General features: G+C 46.6%; 1 protein-coding gene across 1 annotated transcript in view; it reads left to right on the forward strand.

Moving 5' to 3' along the window:
• Window positions 1-16,377, forward strand: part of TANC1 (tetratricopeptide repeat, ankyrin repeat and coiled-coil containing 1) — a 220,805-nt gene extending 204,428 nt beyond the window's left edge. The window contains exons 20-27 of the mRNA XM_090280133.1: window positions 2,946-3,079; window positions 5,041-5,164; window positions 5,449-5,624; window positions 8,395-8,527; window positions 9,900-9,991; window positions 11,713-11,859; window positions 12,739-12,839; window positions 13,499-16,377. Of these exons, the coding sequence (XP_090136259.1) occupies window positions 2,946-3,079; window positions 5,041-5,164; window positions 5,449-5,624; window positions 8,395-8,527; window positions 9,900-9,991; window positions 11,713-11,859; window positions 12,739-12,839; window positions 13,499-14,939 (2,348 nt within the window). The 3' untranslated portion in view covers window positions 14,940-16,377. The remainder of the gene's footprint in view (window positions 1-2,945; window positions 3,080-5,040; window positions 5,165-5,448; window positions 5,625-8,394; window positions 8,528-9,899; window positions 9,992-11,712; window positions 11,860-12,738; window positions 12,840-13,498) is intronic.
• Window positions 16,378-18,029: the final 1,652 nt, after the last annotated feature.

Below are 18,029 nucleotides of genomic sequence, written 5' to 3' on the forward strand. Positions count from 1 at the left end.
CGAGAGGGCAGAGGCGGCCTTCCCCCACTGGCGGGAGGTTGCACGGGAACAGCAGGTCCAGGTGGTGTGGCTCACTGCCGAGACCTTCCATCTCACAAGCCACTCAGAGGGGTCATGTTCAGGTCCATCCCAATAATGTCTATAAAAGTGCCCCAGTGACTTAGAAATCATTAACATGAACATGGTGGCAGGGAGGAACTGTGATGGGCCCACCCAGGGCAATGGGACCAGGACCCTCTGGTGTTGACTCTTCTAGTGCAGAAAGGATCACTTTGGCCACTGGTTTTCAAACATTTTTGATATGAGAACCTCCCACCTCCACTCCAGCACACCAATGTATGAAGCTGCTGTAAATTCTAGTCTGTTACTGGCATTTGTTATCACGTCTGTACAAGTATAGATGTGAACCAGTGAAGGCGAGCCTGTCCGTGCAGAGAGGAGTGCACCGCAGACAAGATCGCAGTGGCTCACACTTCCTGTCTGCATTTTGTCCGGGTTGCACCGTCTGGAGAAAATCCGACATTACAGGTGGCAGCCATTGTTGGAAGGGACTCTTCTTGTGGTCCTAAGAAATTCTTAGACAGATGAAAGCATTATTAAGATTGCTGAGGACAAGCTACTCTGGTCACAAATTTCCCACCTCACGGGGACTGAGGACCAGGGCTGACTTGCCCTCCTGGGAGGAGAGGGTTTGCTTTCCCCTATCCTCCTTGGCCTGGCCTCTACATCCTAGGCTCCCACGTGTAGGGCTGCAGACTCACTCCCCCAGCGCGGAGGTCCCCGGTGATCTGTTGGGCAGATGTGGTGCCTCTTCGTGATGTGTGAAGAGGTGCAGTCACCGGCCCAGTGCACTCTGAGCTTCAGGAAGGCCTGCTGAGGCTTTTTTGTTCCTTGGAGGAACTGCTCAATCTCAGATCAGGCCCAGGTGTCAGGTTTGCATCCTTTTATGTATGTGTGGCTCCTGGAGGTTCAGCCACAGCCAGGCTGATGGGAAGATGGAGTAGGTAAGTCTCTGCTCTGAGAGGCATTGCGTGTGGAAAGCTGCACCCTGAGTACTTGGCTGCCCTGGTCTTAGGTACCTGGAGAGCAGGACACAGACCCAGAGACTTGTACTGAGCTAGGGCCCACATCTGGGCCTCTTCCAACATGACTTCAGCACTGCCCAGTTTCTGCACTATGTATGAACAGAGTCACCCTGTATCTGTACCTTTGTGTTTTGTTTCTTGGAATTGGTGTTTAGTTTGTGAAACAGACGCATTGTGTTGCATTTAGCTGCATAGCATTTATTGTCATTGTTATGTGACGCCCCCTTGTTTGACCATACCACAATTTATTGATACATTTCACTGTTGATGGCCATCTGGCTGCTTCCAGTTTGGGGCTGCTGTGAGCACTGTTTCACGCGCCTCTCGGTGCATGGCAAGGGCCCACCCCACCCGGCATGTGTCCACGAGGCACAGTTGTGAATGTTCACCTTTACTCAGCAGTGCCAGCCGGTTGGTCCCCCAGCCCTCACTCCCACCAGTGGCATGTGGGCATTCCCGTCGTTCCACAGCTGTTTCTCCATTTCTTGGGTCAGTAGTAAGATTGGGCACTCTTCACGATAAGTTCATTGACATTCAGACTTCACCTTTGAGAAAGTGTCCCGTTCCTTTGTTTTTCCTGTTTTCATACCGAGATGTTGCCCTGATTTGTAGGAATGCTTGATCTATTCTGAAAGCTGGAGTTGGTAAACATGAGGTGGTATCTAAAAACAAAGGTGTCCCGAGTGGGCAGCAGCAATAGACACAGTAGTACCACACTCGGCCCTCTCCTTCCTCCCCTGCATCACAGATGCTCCTGCCCGAGCTGTCTCTGTCCTTCACCTTCAGCCCCTTCGTGTCCCCTTTTCCACTGAAAGCTTGTGGTCTGGCCTGGAATTATCCCCAGAATCCACTGTCCTTCCCTCTAGCCGGTGATACACATGACACAGCAGCAGTCCCTTTTCTAACTAAACCCCTCTTTTCAACACCCCTCCCCGTTAAGAATCACGACTTGGGGTGGGGAGGGAGGTCACTGATGTGAGGGTATTGGGTGAACCTGTGCTCTGGACTCTCTTCCCATTCACGCCATGTTTACCGTTGGCTGACTCCCCCCACGCCACAACTGCCAGCTGGCAGCTCACTGCCCCCAGGGCCACACTGGGCTCTTGGCCTGGCCACTTGGGGCCCTCTGTAATCCGATTTCCCTTTCTTGACATCCTTAATCTCAAATCTTGGCTTGCTACAGAGATTCTAAGCTCCATAAAGACATGAATGATAAGATACGCTCTTTACTGCCTCAATAATTACTAGTCCTTGTTGAATGAAATTTATGACTTTAGGGTAAAGGGCCAGACTGGACAGTAATGCTAACCAGTGTTTGTTTTGCACTATATTCTGGTTATTTCTTGCTGTAAAAAATAAACCATAAGGCAGAAACTTAGTGACTCTAGAACTTGCAGTTCGGGCTGGGCCTGATAGAGGTGGAGGCGTATCCCTGTGCCCGCAGCCCCAGCGGGAACAGGCAGACACAGCCGGGGATGCATTTCCAGGATGGTGCATGCACACGGCTGGCAGTTTTTTGCTGGATGTCTGCGAAGAGCTCACTGGGGACTGTCAGCCACACACGGGCCACACAGGCCTCGGCTCTCCTCCCTGTGCGTCTCACCACAGGGCATCTGGGCTTCCTCTCAGCATGGCATGGGGTCCAAGAAAGAGTGTTCTGGGGACGCGGAAGTTGCCTATCTCTTAGGACCTGGGCCCAGACGCTGGCATGGTGTCATTTCTGTTGTTCTCTCGGTCATAGAGCTCACCCGGATTTGGGGGGTAGGGGCCTTTCCTCTCAAAGGCAGGCGTGTTGAAGACTTTATGGTCCCCGGTCACCACCACACTCTAATAAACTGTCCTCCTATGACTTTGCTTCAGCCCTGACTGCTGCAGCGGGCCGAGGGAAGCTGGAGGTGTGCGAGCTGCTGCTGGAGCGCGGGGCCGCCGCGTCCCGGGCCAACAGGAGAGGGGTCCCACCGCTGTTCTGCGCGGCACGCCAAGGGCACTGGCAGGTACGCACTGGGCCCCTGAGTGCTTCAAAAACAGGGCATGGGGGTCGAGCTTGCTCTTGTCCACTTCCCTGGGCTCACATGCGGCTCCCCTGGGCCCTGTTCTCAGTGCTCTTGCTTCTGCTTGTGCCGTGTGGGCTGGGAAGCCCTCATGGCTTCCTGTTCCCTGGGAGGGAAATGGCATGGGTGGCTGCCATTATGATAGCAGAAGACTTGCTGTGGCTTATCTGTTGTTGTTGTGATTGTGTGACCCATTTGTCCAGTGCACTTGAAAGAAGAGTGGTTCTGCTGTGCTCTCTGGAAAAGGACACATTTTCCATTGGCCCAGCACTGTGCTTCATTTCTTTTACTGTGAAGGGCATGTCTTCAGTTCAAGGGAACGTGGCATCCTTGAAAGCAGCGGTTCAGTCATTTGTTTCTTCATTTTGTAAACAGTGGCTGTGAACCTACCCTATGCCTGGCACCAGGTTACACAGAAGCAACAAACAAATAAATGTATCTTACTGTGTTCATTATAGGTGTTAGGGCTAGAGACTGACATGTTGCCTGCCCTGTAACCTGCCACCTGGATCAGGCCTCACAAAACAGGCTATGGCCAGCGGTCACTGTGTTCTCGGGAGCTGTGGCCTGCAGTCACGCAGGACCCGAGCCACCATCTGTGCTGAAAGAAAGAGGGTCTGCATCACCAGCCACGCACCCGATCACACGGTTCCCCATTAACAGAGGCCACCAAGGCATAGCCGGCATCCTGCTGAGAGCTAATTACACCCCCTTGCCCCTTCCCCTGTCCCTTATCATTTCCCAGAAACAAGGACTGTAAATCTCCTGACAGCCATCCCTAATCAGGGGACATCGTTCTTTCGCAAACACCTATACTCTAGACTCTGGAGCCAACCAGCAGGGTGACCCATTCCCCTGAGGGTTTGCTCCAAGCCTGTAAAGATCCCTCTGTCCTTTCCCTTGGTGCTGTCGTCTGCTCGGACCCAGCTGCCTGCTTGAACATCCCTAATAATGGCCTTGAGCTGGTCTACCTGACTCCTACCTTCTTCTGGGCACAGACCTAACAGTAGGTGCATCATGGTATCGCATCTGTCCTGATCCCTGCCAGCTCTGTGGGTAGGAGCTATGAGTGCTCCCCACCAAGATTTCAGCTGTTCCCCTCTTACTCCCCAGCGCTTGGTGTGTACCACACAGTCCGTGTTCTCTGCAGAGTCTACATGCTGCCCTAGCTAATCCTTTCTCCTGGTCTGTTTCCTGAGGCATGGGGAAATCTGGAAAGTGCTTGTTAGTGTATCAGGAACAAGAAAGCAATGGGAATAATGCCCCCTTCTCCTTTGGTGATATAATCAATATCATGCCAGAGAGAGTCTGGACTACCCCCTGTGTACAGCCGTCCCCACTGGGGTGGCAGTTGTGTGAGACGCCTCTCGGTTTCTTGTTTTTGCTCCCCAACCTCATTACGTGTACTGCATAGAGGCATGGTCCTGAGCTGAGAATCTCCTTTGGGAAGCTCTCCTGAAAATTGTCCACTGTGAACACCAAGCTAGCCACCACTCTCTGAGTCTTAGAAAAGTAGGACTGTCCTTGCGCCCCACTTCCCCTGCCCTATGCCCTGTACCACAGACAGGAGCATCGCTCCGGGGCCAGTGTGAGGGTCTGTGACCATTGCCTGCCCCCTGTCAGTTCTGCTCGGTTATCCCATAAGCCCTGCTGGCTGGCTGGTCATTACTTGATTGTGATTGGCTCCCAAATTCCTGGGTCTGCCTGGTTCAGGAATGTTTCAAAAAGTATATATATGGAAGGAGATTTTGTTCAAAAGAAAACTGCAGAGAAGTTTTATAGGCCACACGGTGACACACTGAAGAGAGAGTCCTTTCACTGCTTTTAAAGGTGGGAAATCCTGCATGGTTATAGAGAACATGATATGAAATGCAGCAGGATGTGATGCAGAGTGTTTATTGCAGATCGTGAGATTGCTGCTGGAACGCGGCTGCGATGTGAACCTGAGTGACAGGCAGGGCCGGACGCCCCTCATGGTGGCCGCCTGTGAAGGGCACTTGAGCACCGTGGAATTTCTCCTTTCAAAAGGTAGTGAGTGGCTGTCAGCTGGGTTTATCTGGGAGGGACAAAGAGCTTTAGCAGACTCATTCAGTACCTTCTGATTCAAATTTTAAGTCTTTTTGTTATGGAAATTTTCTGACTGACATACAAGTGGAGAGAATAGATAATGAAGCACATACCCATTGCTCAGCTTCCAATCCCGAAGCACCTGCTGGCCCTGCTCAGCCAGGTGTTGGCCTGTGGGAAACACCCAGCTGCATCTGGGCTTTGTCTTGCAAAGTTAATGTTCTGTGATTGGGCTTTTCTTTCAGGTGCCACTCTTTCTTCTCTGGACAAAGAGGGTTTGTCAGCATTGAGCTGGGCTTGTCTGAAAGGTCACAGGGCAGTGGTCCAGTTTCTGGTTGAGGAGGGAGCTGAGATAGACCAGATGGACAAGAACGGCCGCACTCCCCTGGACTTGGCGGCCTTCTATGGCGACGCAGAGACGGTAGGTACCGCAGGTGGTCATACTCCTCTGCCTGCCCCACGTGCAGGGCCAGCGCCACACAGAAACCCAGGACCTGAGCCACTTCCGAAGTGTGTGGGAGACGGTCTGAATGTGGTTTGGTAAGGGGAGTGGGGTAGGCTATTTTTATTTTTCTTTAATTCTGTGACATGCAGTCTATTCCAGAATTGTAGTAAAGATGTTAATAGACTCTTAAAAGCTTAAAAATATATGATTACAAACTGTATGTACAGTAGACACATACACAGATGTGTATATGTACAGACACACATGCATGTGTACTTAATTTTCTTATAGTAGTCCATGTAAATAGAATTCCTTTATAGATCATTTAAAAACTGTGTGTGTGTGTGTGTGTGTGTGTGTATGAGAAATTGCTCATCAAATAATTAGCTGGTTTGTCTTTAAAGCAATATGCAATGTCTAGAATGCTTTGGGCACTGTCTTTATCTCTCTGACCACTGCATACATGTAACTGAGGTGTGAGGGGAAAACCTTACTAAACTAAGAACTGCAAAATGTGTCTCAGGGTAGAGCCTACGCCTCCCCCAGGACTCACATCTGTGGTACCCAGCAGGCCCCAGAGGAGTACTCAGCCCCTTTGGAGTTATCACTCTAATGTTAGGACAACCTGGAGAGACAGGTGTTACATTGCTAGAAGTTGTGGACCTTGGAGCAGAAGCCGTCATCATCCTGCACATCTGGGCCTTGATGCTTTATAAGGCAGTGATAATAGAGTTTAATTGTCTCCATTTCCTGAACATTACAAACTGTACTTAATATCGATGTCCAAAAACAGCTCTTTAACTGAACCCCACATATCTACACTTCTGTTTTTCAGCATATACTCCCTTACCAAATCCTGTAGCTTATCAACATTAGGAAAAAGTGAAGGAACTTAGCATTCTAGTACCTTTTTAAAAATCGTGATAAATAACACAACATAGAATGTGCCATTTGAGCCATTACTACGTGAAGAGTTCAACACACTGTTGAGCAACCGATAGCCAGACTTTCTCATCTTGTAAAACTGAAACTCTACCCATTAAATGACTCTTCCTCATTCCTCCCTTCCCGCAGCCCGTGGAAACCATCGTTCTTCTTCCTGTCTCTGAATTTGTTTGCTCTCGGTACTTCCTTAAGTGGACTCATACAGTATTTGTCCTCTGCATCGGGCTTATTTCACTTAGCATAATGTCTTCAAGGTTCATCCATGTGGTAGCCTGTGATGGGGTTTGCTCCTTGTGAAGGCTGAGTAAATAGTCCATTGTATATATTCACTACATTATCTTTACCCATTCATCCATTTGTGGACACTTAGGTTTCCTTCACCTCTTAGCTGTTGTGAATAGTGCTGTTATGAACATGGGTTTACAAGTAAATTCTTTGTGATCTACCCATATTCTTTTGGATATAGGCCTAGAAGTAGAATTGCTGGATTACATGCTAATTCTGTTTTGATTTTTTTTTAAAGATTTTATTTATTTATTTTAGGCAGAGGGGAGGGAGAAAGAAAGGGAGAGAAACATCAGTGTGTGTCTGCATCTCACATACCTCCAACTGGGGACCTGGCCCGCAATCCAGACATGTGCCCTGACTGGGAATCGAACCAGCGACACTTTGGTTTGCAGGCCAGTGCTCAGTCCACTGAGCCACACCAGCCAGGGCTGTTTTAATTTTTTGAAGAACCTCTGTACTGTGTCCACAGTGGCTGCATCAGTCTGCATTCCACTAACAGTACAGGGTTCCTGTTTTTCCACACCCTCACCAGCACTTATTTTCTGTTCTATTAATTTTTTTAATAATAGCCATGCTATACTGTAAATTGATAATCTTATTGTGGTTTTGATTTGCAGTTCCCTAATGATTAGTGATGTTGAGCATCTTTTCATATGCTTATTTGCCACTGGTATATCATCTTTGACAAAAATGTGTATCAGATCCTTTGTCCATTTTTAAGTTGGGTTATTTGTGATTTTATTATGTTGTAGGTGTTTTTAATATATTCTGGATGTTTATCCTGTAGTGCATTTTGGACAGCAGGGAGACAGGTAGGCTCTGTCAGATCCACGTGAAAATCTAACGTGGCTGCAGTCTTCTTCAGTAAGTAGAGCAATTTGAGTGGCCCAGGTGGTTCCGCCTATTGTTCTCTGTGGCAACTATTTTATCAGATCAAATCAGTTGTTGTACCAGGGTCTCCAGCTCGCCATCTCTACAGCCCCAATATTCAGGTGTCGTTCCTAAGCCTTGAAGTGAGTTCTAATTGGGCCCATCTGATCCCCAGCTGCTAGCCTGCCAGCTTGCTGGGCCCTGGCTCTGTGGGTCTGTGTGGTTCTGCAGTGCCTGTCCCTGGAGCTTCCCACCTGCCAGAGATGGTGCACAGCGCACCTCCTAAGTAGCTGGAAGTGAAAGGGTGACTGTGTCTCATCTCTATGTCTGTGGCGGGAAGGTGGGGTGAGGCAGAGACGGATGAGGACGCGTGGATTCACCCATCTGTGGCATATGCATGTGTGTGCACAACGCATCCCTCCCTGGGAGCCTTGTTGCTGAGATCAAATGCCCTTTAACAGAGCAGGTTTTAGGTATGGATTGCAGCTTCTCTTCTCTGTCTTCTGTCAACTTCATTTCCATTCTAGGATCCTAACGGCCAGAGGCACTGAAGATCAAGACAAGCTCCCACACCAGAGCTCTGTGGGTGGGTCAGGACACATCCTGCCAGGAGCCGCTCCTCACGTCTCTCTTCCCGCTGCAGGTGCTGTACCTGGTTGAGAAGGGAGCGGTGATTGAGCACGTGGACCACAGCGGAATGCGTCCCCTGGACAGAGCCATTGGTTGTCGAAACACATCTGTAGTGATTACGCTGCTGAGAAAAGGAGCCAAATTAGGTCAGTAAACACCTCATTTCTGTAGTGAAAGGGAGATTAGCTTCAGATTTTAGAGCATGTTAAGGACCATAAATATTTACTTGCTCCCAGGTTAAGAAGTCAGCTGTTTAGAGATTGTTTTTTCCCTTCTCTAACCTTCATTTAACCTCAGTCACAAAAAATGTTTAAACAGCCTTAGCTCTAAACAAACTATGCTCATTGCCAGTGTGTGTAGGGAGCAGCGGTCAGCGTCTAGGATTGCGGGGTGTTCGGGATGCCCAGGAGCCGCACCAGGGGCAGATCCCATGGATTCTGGAGGGGTGGGGCCCCGGGGCGAGTAGGAGAGCTCACTGCTGGGTCTGAGGGTCTGAGAGCCACTGGTCTGGAGTAGGCGCAGCCAGGTGGGTGGGTGATGGCACCCCCGGCACAGGGCGAGTTTATGTGATTTACTGGAGACAAGGTAGGGGGCTAAAGATGTTGTAAAGGGTGGGGGTCTCTGAGTAAGGGAAGCCAGCTGTGGAGCTGGTTGGAACGTGACACACGACTCAGAATATGTGGGGAAGTGACAACCAGAACAGCGCTGTTTGGTTTGATGGGGCAGAATGTGGGCCAGCAGCAATTCTGGGCAGGGTCCGTGATGAAGACAGTGATATTAGCTGATACTGTTAAGCAGTTGACAGTATCGGGAGCTTTTCTGAGCAGTGTCCTGTTCTAACTGATTTAATACTCTCCTATGCTGTAAGTTGGTGGTGCCTGCTGTCAGGTTACTGAGGAGGAAACCAAGGCACAGAGGAGGTACATACCTCCCAGTAGGGCAGAGTCGTGGCTTGGACTCGAGCAGTCTGATGGCCGAGTCTGTGCTCTTGAGCGTCACGCGCTGCCCGTGCTCAGAAGAGGGCTGGAGGGAAGGTGGCAGCCGTGCTGTGGCGGGGAGACGCTGGGCGCAGACGTGAGCAGGGAGGGCCGAGCGCCAGGCGCGACTGCCTGGGCCTTCAGAGTGGGTGGGATGGCAGGCCGTGCTGTGGAGCGCAAGGGTGGGGTCACCTTCACTGCTGGCGGTTGCGGGCGCAGCAGGGAACTAAGGGGCTGATTCTGAAACCTCAGGTCATTGAGTTTACCCTTCAGAAGGAGGGACGGGCCGTGGCTGCTCTGATGCATTAGTTTCCCAGTACTTTTTTTACCAGAACAACAAAGCCTTGCGCCAGGAACAGTTACCCTCCGAAGTGCTTAGTTCAGCCTGTCATGGATTAGAAGGGAAACCTGCTCCCCGGGGTGCTGCTCCTTTTCCTCGGTCCCTTGCTGCCCTGGCAGCTGGTGTGACCTCAGCCGTGGCGGGGCCACGGAAGTGCTGAACGGCCGCTGAAGTCCTTCTGAATGCATGTTTATTTTGCAGGAAATGCTGCTTGGGCGATGGCTACTTCCAAACCTGATATTTTGATTATACTTTTACAGAAATTGATGGAAGAAGGAAACATGATGTACAAAGTGAGTGGTTTTGCCCTTTTCTGTGATGTTGTAATGGCCTGCGAGCAGCCTTTTTACTTCGGTGTATAATGGATGCAGCTGCTCTGTGCACAGAATCCGTGTAGCGTAGCTTTAATAGAAGCTCCCCGAGATGCTGACCTGGCCTCGTGCCCAGGCTTCCATATCCTAGCGGCAGAATCTTCAAGGTAGAAAGCACTTCTCATGTTTGAGAACCATTATTTCTGAGTGAGTCCCTGCGGCTCTAGCTATGACTTTGGGCAGAGCTGCTTCTCATTTAACTCGCAGGAGGTTCGTCAGTGCAGGGAGTCATGAGACGCATGGGAAAGAAACATTCCAGAGACACTTTCAGGAGAAAATCATAAAGTCTCCAAGTCCTGATTATCGTATTTTAGTATCTATAAGCTCCTAGAATTTGAAACTGTTTCTACAGATGTTTTTACTTAAGACACATAAGTACTATATAACAGTTACTCAGGAGACTGAATTTTCCCCATTTTCCCTTAGAAATGGAAATATTAGATTCGCACATGAATAAATATGACTTAAGTAAATTTTCTAAAATAAGACATTGGTTTAGAGCAAAAGCAAACTTTTACTAGAAAGGGCCAGGTAGTAAATATCTTGGGCTTTGCTCTCTGGCCGCTGTCCCTCCCCCGTTCTGGTGCTATGGCACCAAGGCAGCTGCTGGTAGCATATCGACAGGTCAGCACGGCTGCGTCCCACTCCAGCTGTTCTCACACAGATCGGTGCTGGCCACGCTGGGCCCGCAGGCTGTATTTTGCCAGCACCCCACCACCACCACCACCAGTTTAAAGTTGTGTAAGCCATTTACATAGATCGCTCTTCTTTCCTTGTCTCTGATTAGACAATTAAAAGATTTAAAAACAAAAACTTAGATCATGACCGTTTTAATCCTTTTTGCCACCAGGCTGCTGCACTTGCTATGTTTTAGTTTTCTCCTTTTCTTTTTAAAATAGTAACAAATAAGTAGGCATATAGCATGACCCAGCAGGGTTCCTGGCATGGAATCAGTTTGAAATTGAGTTCAGAGTGTGTATTGTTGTGGCTTTGAAGTAGTTTTAATGCGTGTTTTGGTAGGCAATTAGGTTAGAAATACCAAGCCATTTTCAACAGCATTCATCCCTGCTGCGTGGTGGCACTGAGTGTGCATGTGACATGGATTTGTTTAGCCTTGAAAGGGACGTGTGGTGCTGATCTGATTTTAAAGCCCATGCTTGCGTTCCTCTTAAAAGAAAACATTCTACTGCAAACTCTAGGTTTCTCCCCAGGACTCTACTTGCCTTAAGAACTACATTATGTTTTCCTCTGATTTCTATTACACTGAGCGTGAAAATATCACTATGACATATAAATGGGATATAAAACGAGAGCATTCATGAAAAGGTTTTCAAAGCTACATTTAAAAAGATAATCTGGTATGTGAAGGGTGACAGTTGTCTGTTTGGTGGTTTGCAGCTGCGCCCCAGCAGCCCCGACTTCTCGCCTGTCTGTGAGCTCACGCTTGGCCGGCCAGGCCTTGTGCGTCACGCTGCGCCAGGTTCAGGCTCTGGCTGCAGCACCTCCTCTTCAGGATCCGTTCTACATACTCTTGTGGTTTTGGCAGTGCGGGGAGAAAACCTTTCCGAGATCTTTAGGTTATAGGAGCTTATTCACCTTGGCGCTCCTGGTAAAGGATAATGTCTGTGGTGTTTGGATCCTAGAAAGGAAAGATGAAAGAGGCAGCCCAGAGGTACCAGTATGCCTTACGGAAGTTTCCTCGAGAAGGACTGGGAGAGGACATGAGACCATTCAATGAACTACGAGTTTCCCTCTATCTCAATTTGTCTCGCTGCCGAAGAAAAACAAATGTAAGATGAGCCCCCTTATTCTAATCCTTTAGCAGTAGAATGTTTTTACAGTGGTGAGGGCCAGCCCCACTGTAGCCCATGCCGTGGGACCTCCTGTCAGGTTTGTGTGCACACTTCTGTGAACGTAGCACTTCTCTTGGATGACCATCATTGGAACGTGATCACTTAACACCTGTCCAGATGCTGAGAACGGGCACTTGGGTCTAGTTTCCTCTGCTCCAGTGCAGACTGCTCTGCCACTCCTCCCCAATGGCATGTTGCCAGCATTGTCCCAAGTGACCCATCGCCAGATTGAAAAGGAAAGGATGTGGTCAAGTTCAACTCAAATATGCTACAGTCTGCATAGGGCTTATGATGTTTGCTTAGGAGTTATGCCAATAACTGTTTAATTTGTAATAAATAGTAGGTAACTCAGTTAATTTGTAACTAATAACTCATAAATTTGTTTCAGTTCTCTCTTCTACTTATTTTTTAACTTCATCCTCTCAACACCAAGTCTGTTGACCTACCCACTCCTGTGCCCACATAGGCTGCCCCCCTTCCTGTTAAGAGTGGACAAAGCGTCTGTGCCCTCCTCAAGGCTGACCCTCCGGTGGGTTCCACTGCTCCAGCCTTCTGGGGCACTACTTCTGCCACTGTCCTCTCTCCCATGTCACCTACTGTTGCTTGTCTACTGGATTCTTCTCTTAAGAATGTTAATAAGCTTTAATTATCACCTCACTTTGAAACTGAATAGAAAAAGAGACTTACCCTGCCCTTCCTGTCTCCCCAGTTATGTCCTAAGTCTGTGCTCACCTTTAGAGCCAGACTCCTGTTAAAAAGTTGTCTGTCATTGTTTCAGTGCTTCTTTTGACTCATGTGTTTAACTGTTGACACCAGGACTTCGGCATGGCAGAAGAATTTGCATCCAAGGCTCTCGAACTGAAACCAAAGTCCTACGAAGCCTTTTATGCCAGGGCAAGAGCAAAGAGAAATAGCAGGTACGCTCTGGGTGGGCCTGGAGGCGTGACTAGAGAAGCCTTGTGCTTCTCTGGTATCAGAGCTGGTTGACTTTGGGGCTTCTGACTCACAAGCAGTACTCAGAGGCCTTTCATCTCCTTCAGTAATAAACTGGTAGGTTCCAGGAGGCACAGTAGTGGATGTTACTAGCAATGGCTAAACTTTGATTTTCTCCTGACATCTGAATGACTATTCCTCCCCTCCACCCCAGGTGACACTTACTGCTACGTAAAGTTCCTAGATTAGTCCATATTATCAGTGGAACTGCCAACTAGAGACACTAAGTTGAAGTGTTGTGGAAGCGGGGAGGAAGCATAGAGGTGGGCATGGGGAGAGGGGAGGGGAGGGTATTTTTAAGAGGATTCTGACACCCACTGATCTATGCCTGTTCTCCATCCTGGCCCAGGGGTCTTGAGTGAGACAGTAGGGCCCTGGCGTCCTCAGATCTGGGCTAGAATTGAGCAGTCCCACTTAGTGAGTATCTCTACACTAGTTAAATGGGTCTTGTCCACCAGCGTTAAATGTTCATAACTCATTCAGCTGCCTTCTTTTCCCTTTCACCAGAGCTGGTTTATAAATGGGTACATTCAGAGCATGTGTTGACATGGCTTGTAATTTCATTTTCTCTTTTCATATCAAGGCAGTTTTCGGCAGCTCTGGCTGACTTGCGAGAAGCTGTGAAACTCTGTCCCACCAATCAGGAAATCAGGAGGCTTCTGGCCCGCGTGGAAGAGGAGTGCAGGCAGCTCCAGAGGAGCCAGCAGCAGAAACAGCAGGGCCTGCCCCCAGCCCCACCCACCGACTCAGATAACGAAGAGGAAGCCCCAACCCCTGGACTAAAGGACCACTTTGTACTTGAAGAGGCTGAAGAAGAAGAAACTTCTCCACAGGAAGAATCCATTTCCCTGACTCCCAGGTCCCAGCCCTCCTCATCTGTCCCCTCCCCCTATATCCGGAACCTTCAAGAAGGGTTGCAGTCCAAAATAAGGCCGGTATCGCCACAAAATAGGCCTGCAGTCACCAAGCCCCTGCGGGAGCCTGTAGCACAACCAGGGTTGGTGATGCAGCCCACCAAGCAGGCGCAGATAGTGAAGACCAGCCAGCACCTGGGTTCTGGACAGGCTGGCATGAGAAACGGTGGCACAAAGATCCAGGTCTCTTCTCCGAATCCTCCACAGAGTCCCATGCCAGGTAGAATGTCTGCAGCTCCGGCTGGCAGCAGAAACCAGTCTTCCGAGGGAGCAGGCGCTTTCACCAGCGGGGGTTCGGGCCGGTTTGGAGACCGGCTGGGGGCCAGCCACAGTGTCCAGCTGCAGCAGCACGGTGAGAGTGGCGCTGCGTGTCCTGTACCGAGCAAGATAAAAACCTCAGAGAGGCTTCTGGCTCATGCCTCCGTGGCCATGGCCATGGACGTAGCCCCACTGAACCAAGGTGGGCCAGTAAGCTGCAGCGATACGCGACACCCAGCCTCCCTCAGCAGCTCGGGCTCGTCCAGTTCTCCATCTAGCAGCATAAAGATCTCAGGTTCAACCAGTAGTTTGACTTCAAGCAGTAGTTTTTCTGATGGCTTCAAGGGCCAAGGACCAGATGCTCGAGTTAAAGACAAAGCTATTAACCAGGCTCAGAGTGGCACAGCTGAGCACAGACCACGCAACACTCCATTCATGGGCATCATGGATAAGACTGCAAGGTTCCAACAGCAGAGCAATCCTCCAGGCCGCACCTGGCACTGCCAGGTGCCAGAGGGGCTGCTCACAAGCATGCCTCCTGCAGCTGGCCTGCAGGCCTCGAACTCTGAGAAGCCCTCTCTCAAACAAGCAGCGGGATATAATAGCCAAGGCAAAACCTGTTCTGCTGCTACCCTAAGTGGAAGCGTCCACAACGGGGCACAGGCAAAAGAGCTAGAAGAAAGGAAGTGCCAAATTCCGGCCCACTGTCAAGATAACAGGATAGCCAAGACTGTTTCTCATCTGTATCAGGAAAGTATCTCCAAACAGCAGCCTCACATCAGTAATGAAGCCCACCACAGTCATCTTCCTTCAGGAAAACCAAAGCGGTCATTCATAGAGTCAAATGTGTAAGCCTAGAGAGAGACCTGTTGATGGACTTTGAAACAGTGTGTTGGCTCTTAGTGGTAATTAAACAGTTTTTAATGCGAAAAATTACTTTTTAACCATATTTTTTCTTTCTTTTTCCTTGGAGGTAGATCAGATACCATTGGTTTATTTAAAATGTGGGATAAAATTTCTTCAATAAATACCAGAAGTCACCATAAATAAGAATGCTAACCAGAACTGAAAACTACAATTAGTTAATGCCCATTAAGTTAAAAATTTAAGACAGCCAAGGAGACATTAACTAATGCTTTTCTCTTATGAAATTGTTTGGTTTTTATCACTTTTCTCCTAGCCTTTGCTATGTGGTAAAATCATAATATTTCTTAGAGAATATAGATGTCTAGTTATAGGATTAACTCATGACTAAATAGCCAGATGATGTATTCTGGAAAAGATGGAATTTTCAAGTTATAGTTCCATTGAGTCAAATCCCAACTTATATATACAGATAAAATTAAGACCCAATTGATTTCTAGCTGAATATGACTATAAATGTTACATTGCTGATTTTTTAAACAAAATACAAGGACATCCAAGTATTGTTCTCATCATAGCAATTCTCTGAGGAGGATTAAGCACTTACTTCCGTGTTATGGTTCTCATCAAACATATTTTTATAGCACTTCCTATGCGAGGTGTTTCAATATTTGGAAGCAGTGTAAGCCATTTGGAATCATGACTGGTGGTCAAGTTGGATTTGGGCCATAATACTAAGAATATAGTGTCCTTGGTGATACATAAATTAGCTCTCAGCTGGTTCACAAATTCCTTTTAATAGCGATAGCACTCCTGGAACAAGCCTTCCACAGTCCTTTAAGGACAGTATTTAATTTGGATATTTAAGGTCTGGTTCATTGGTTGCTTTTGTTTTATTATACAATCACTGCTTTATAGTCACATGCTGTACATATTAAATAGCCAAGTTGTATTCAGACTTGTAAATATAACTTTCAAGTAGTTAATCTTAAAAAAAAAAGTCATATATTTGCATGTTCTTTGTAAACGTCATCCATACTGGTTATTGCACTGAACAATATATTATTATGGCATGTTAACAGTGTACCAGTAACGGCACTTTACTTCATTTATATGAACACCTTTGAGGTGCTACTTAAGTCCAAACTGATGTATTATTCATTTGTAAAGATAAGGTACAGGAATGAGCCTTGGATTAAAGGTATTTTTATATGAAAATGGTGTGCTATTGAAGGATGTTAAAATGCTAGTTTGAGAGAAGAGGGAGTGTATTTGTTTTCTATGTTGGGATGTGAAATTTATTTTCAAGAATTGGGGAGAAGGAAGTTCTATATTTACAGAATGTTTTTAAAATGAACAGTTGTAAAGTTCCTGTGAGCATCAATAGGATTTTGTACGAATAGAATCTTCTGGTGTCATTCTTCAACATTTGTTCCTGGTGTATTTTGTACAGCTTTGTCATTTTTTTATAGGCTTTTCTTGAGTTCTGCTATAACTACTATGGCTTATTTATTGTTTTCTTTAATATCTGTGAGTCTTACTCTTTTGTTATGTAGTGTTTTTGTTTTTTTTTTGCACAACTACTGTACTTTTCCACATGGAATAAAGACTATTAATAGAATTTGTTTTGCATTAAGTGAAACCATGGGTAAGTGGAGAAGATCCCGATGACAACTACTTGCCTTGCTTAAAACTGCCTTCCTAAAGAAAATAGTGAAAAGCCTATTTTTATAGTAATATTACTAAATGCATATTTAATTTCATTTAGTAATAATTTTAAAACAAGGGTGACAGCTTCTAGAAATCCCAAAATGAATATTCAAGGGTCAAAATTAGTCTTTTTGCCTGAAATAGGGAAGAAAGCACAAAGAAGAGCATTCTGTAATTTTATGTGTTCCAGAAATCTTGGTGTATGTTTTCACTGGCAACAAGGTATCTTTAGTACTATAACTTTCAAACATTTTGGCAACACAATGATCACTATTAATATGAAAGTTCTCAGCACATCTGTATTTTTCAGTTAAAAATGTATATTTGTCTTCATACCCACATATTTCAGTTTCAAAGTAGTATGAATGAGAAGGAACATTAAACTGTGTTGTACTGTAATAAAATCCTGACTTGGAATTTTAAGCCTAACTATTCCCTAATATTATTGCAGGTTATTATCTGGTTACTGCTGTTACTAGCAAGGCTTAGTATTTTAAGTCCTTCTCTAAAGGTATACATTTGAACTAAAGGTTAAAAATAAACTTGGTGGGAAGGAAAAAGTGTTACTGGCCAATAAATAATTCTTGTTGGGCGACTTTTCCTGTGAAGCTGTTAGTATGACTTCTAGTAGAAATTGTTACATGTTACATTTTTTTATATAATCTCAGTAAAGATATTTGATTTAATCATACCGGAAAGAAGTCAAGTCTCCTTGGGAAGCTACTGGTCAACCCTGAGGATTTGGCAGCGGCCAGGTAAGTGCTGCTCCAGCACAGTCCTGAGGGAACGCGGGGAGCGCAGCAGGGGTTCATGTGTGTCCTTTCTGTGAGTGGTTCTGGATTTGGAGTGTTTAGTTCTCATTTGCTTGTGTGTTTGTGGGGAGGGTGCCTTTGGCTTAGATGTAAGTACTTCACTTTGGTAAATTATTGGCATCTTAGTTTTCAGCCAGTTTGTTCAGCCAGAAACTATACTGGTGAAATGGAGAAAATAAAATCACCTCTAACATTTAAAATATAACCAACCTTTTATTTTTCTATAAGTAACTTTGATGATTTTTAGTAATTTTTATGTAAAAACCAGACAGCCTCCTTTGGAAAGTCTTATTTCATTAAAACAAAAGATATTTGGTCCAGTGGTGGGTTGTAACAATTTTTAAAAAATTGTTAGAATTATGTTAGCATACTTTCTTTAAAGAATACAATAAAAAAGAACACCTTTTAGAATATGTTCCCAACCATTTTGTCCTCTACAGAATGTCAGAAGCATCTGCAATATGAAAAAAATATTCTTCTACAATCATAGATTGTGAATACTAGCTATAAAACTCAGCAATACATTATGAGGATGATGGAAATTATATAAAGCAGC

Source organism: Furipterus horrens, unplaced genomic scaffold (assembly GCF_987537825.1).
Source record: "Furipterus horrens unplaced genomic scaffold, mFurHor1.1.pri manual_scaffold_1, whole genome shotgun sequence".
In the NCBI taxonomy this organism is placed as follows: Eukaryota; Metazoa; Chordata; class Mammalia; order Chiroptera; family Furipteridae; genus Furipterus; species Furipterus horrens.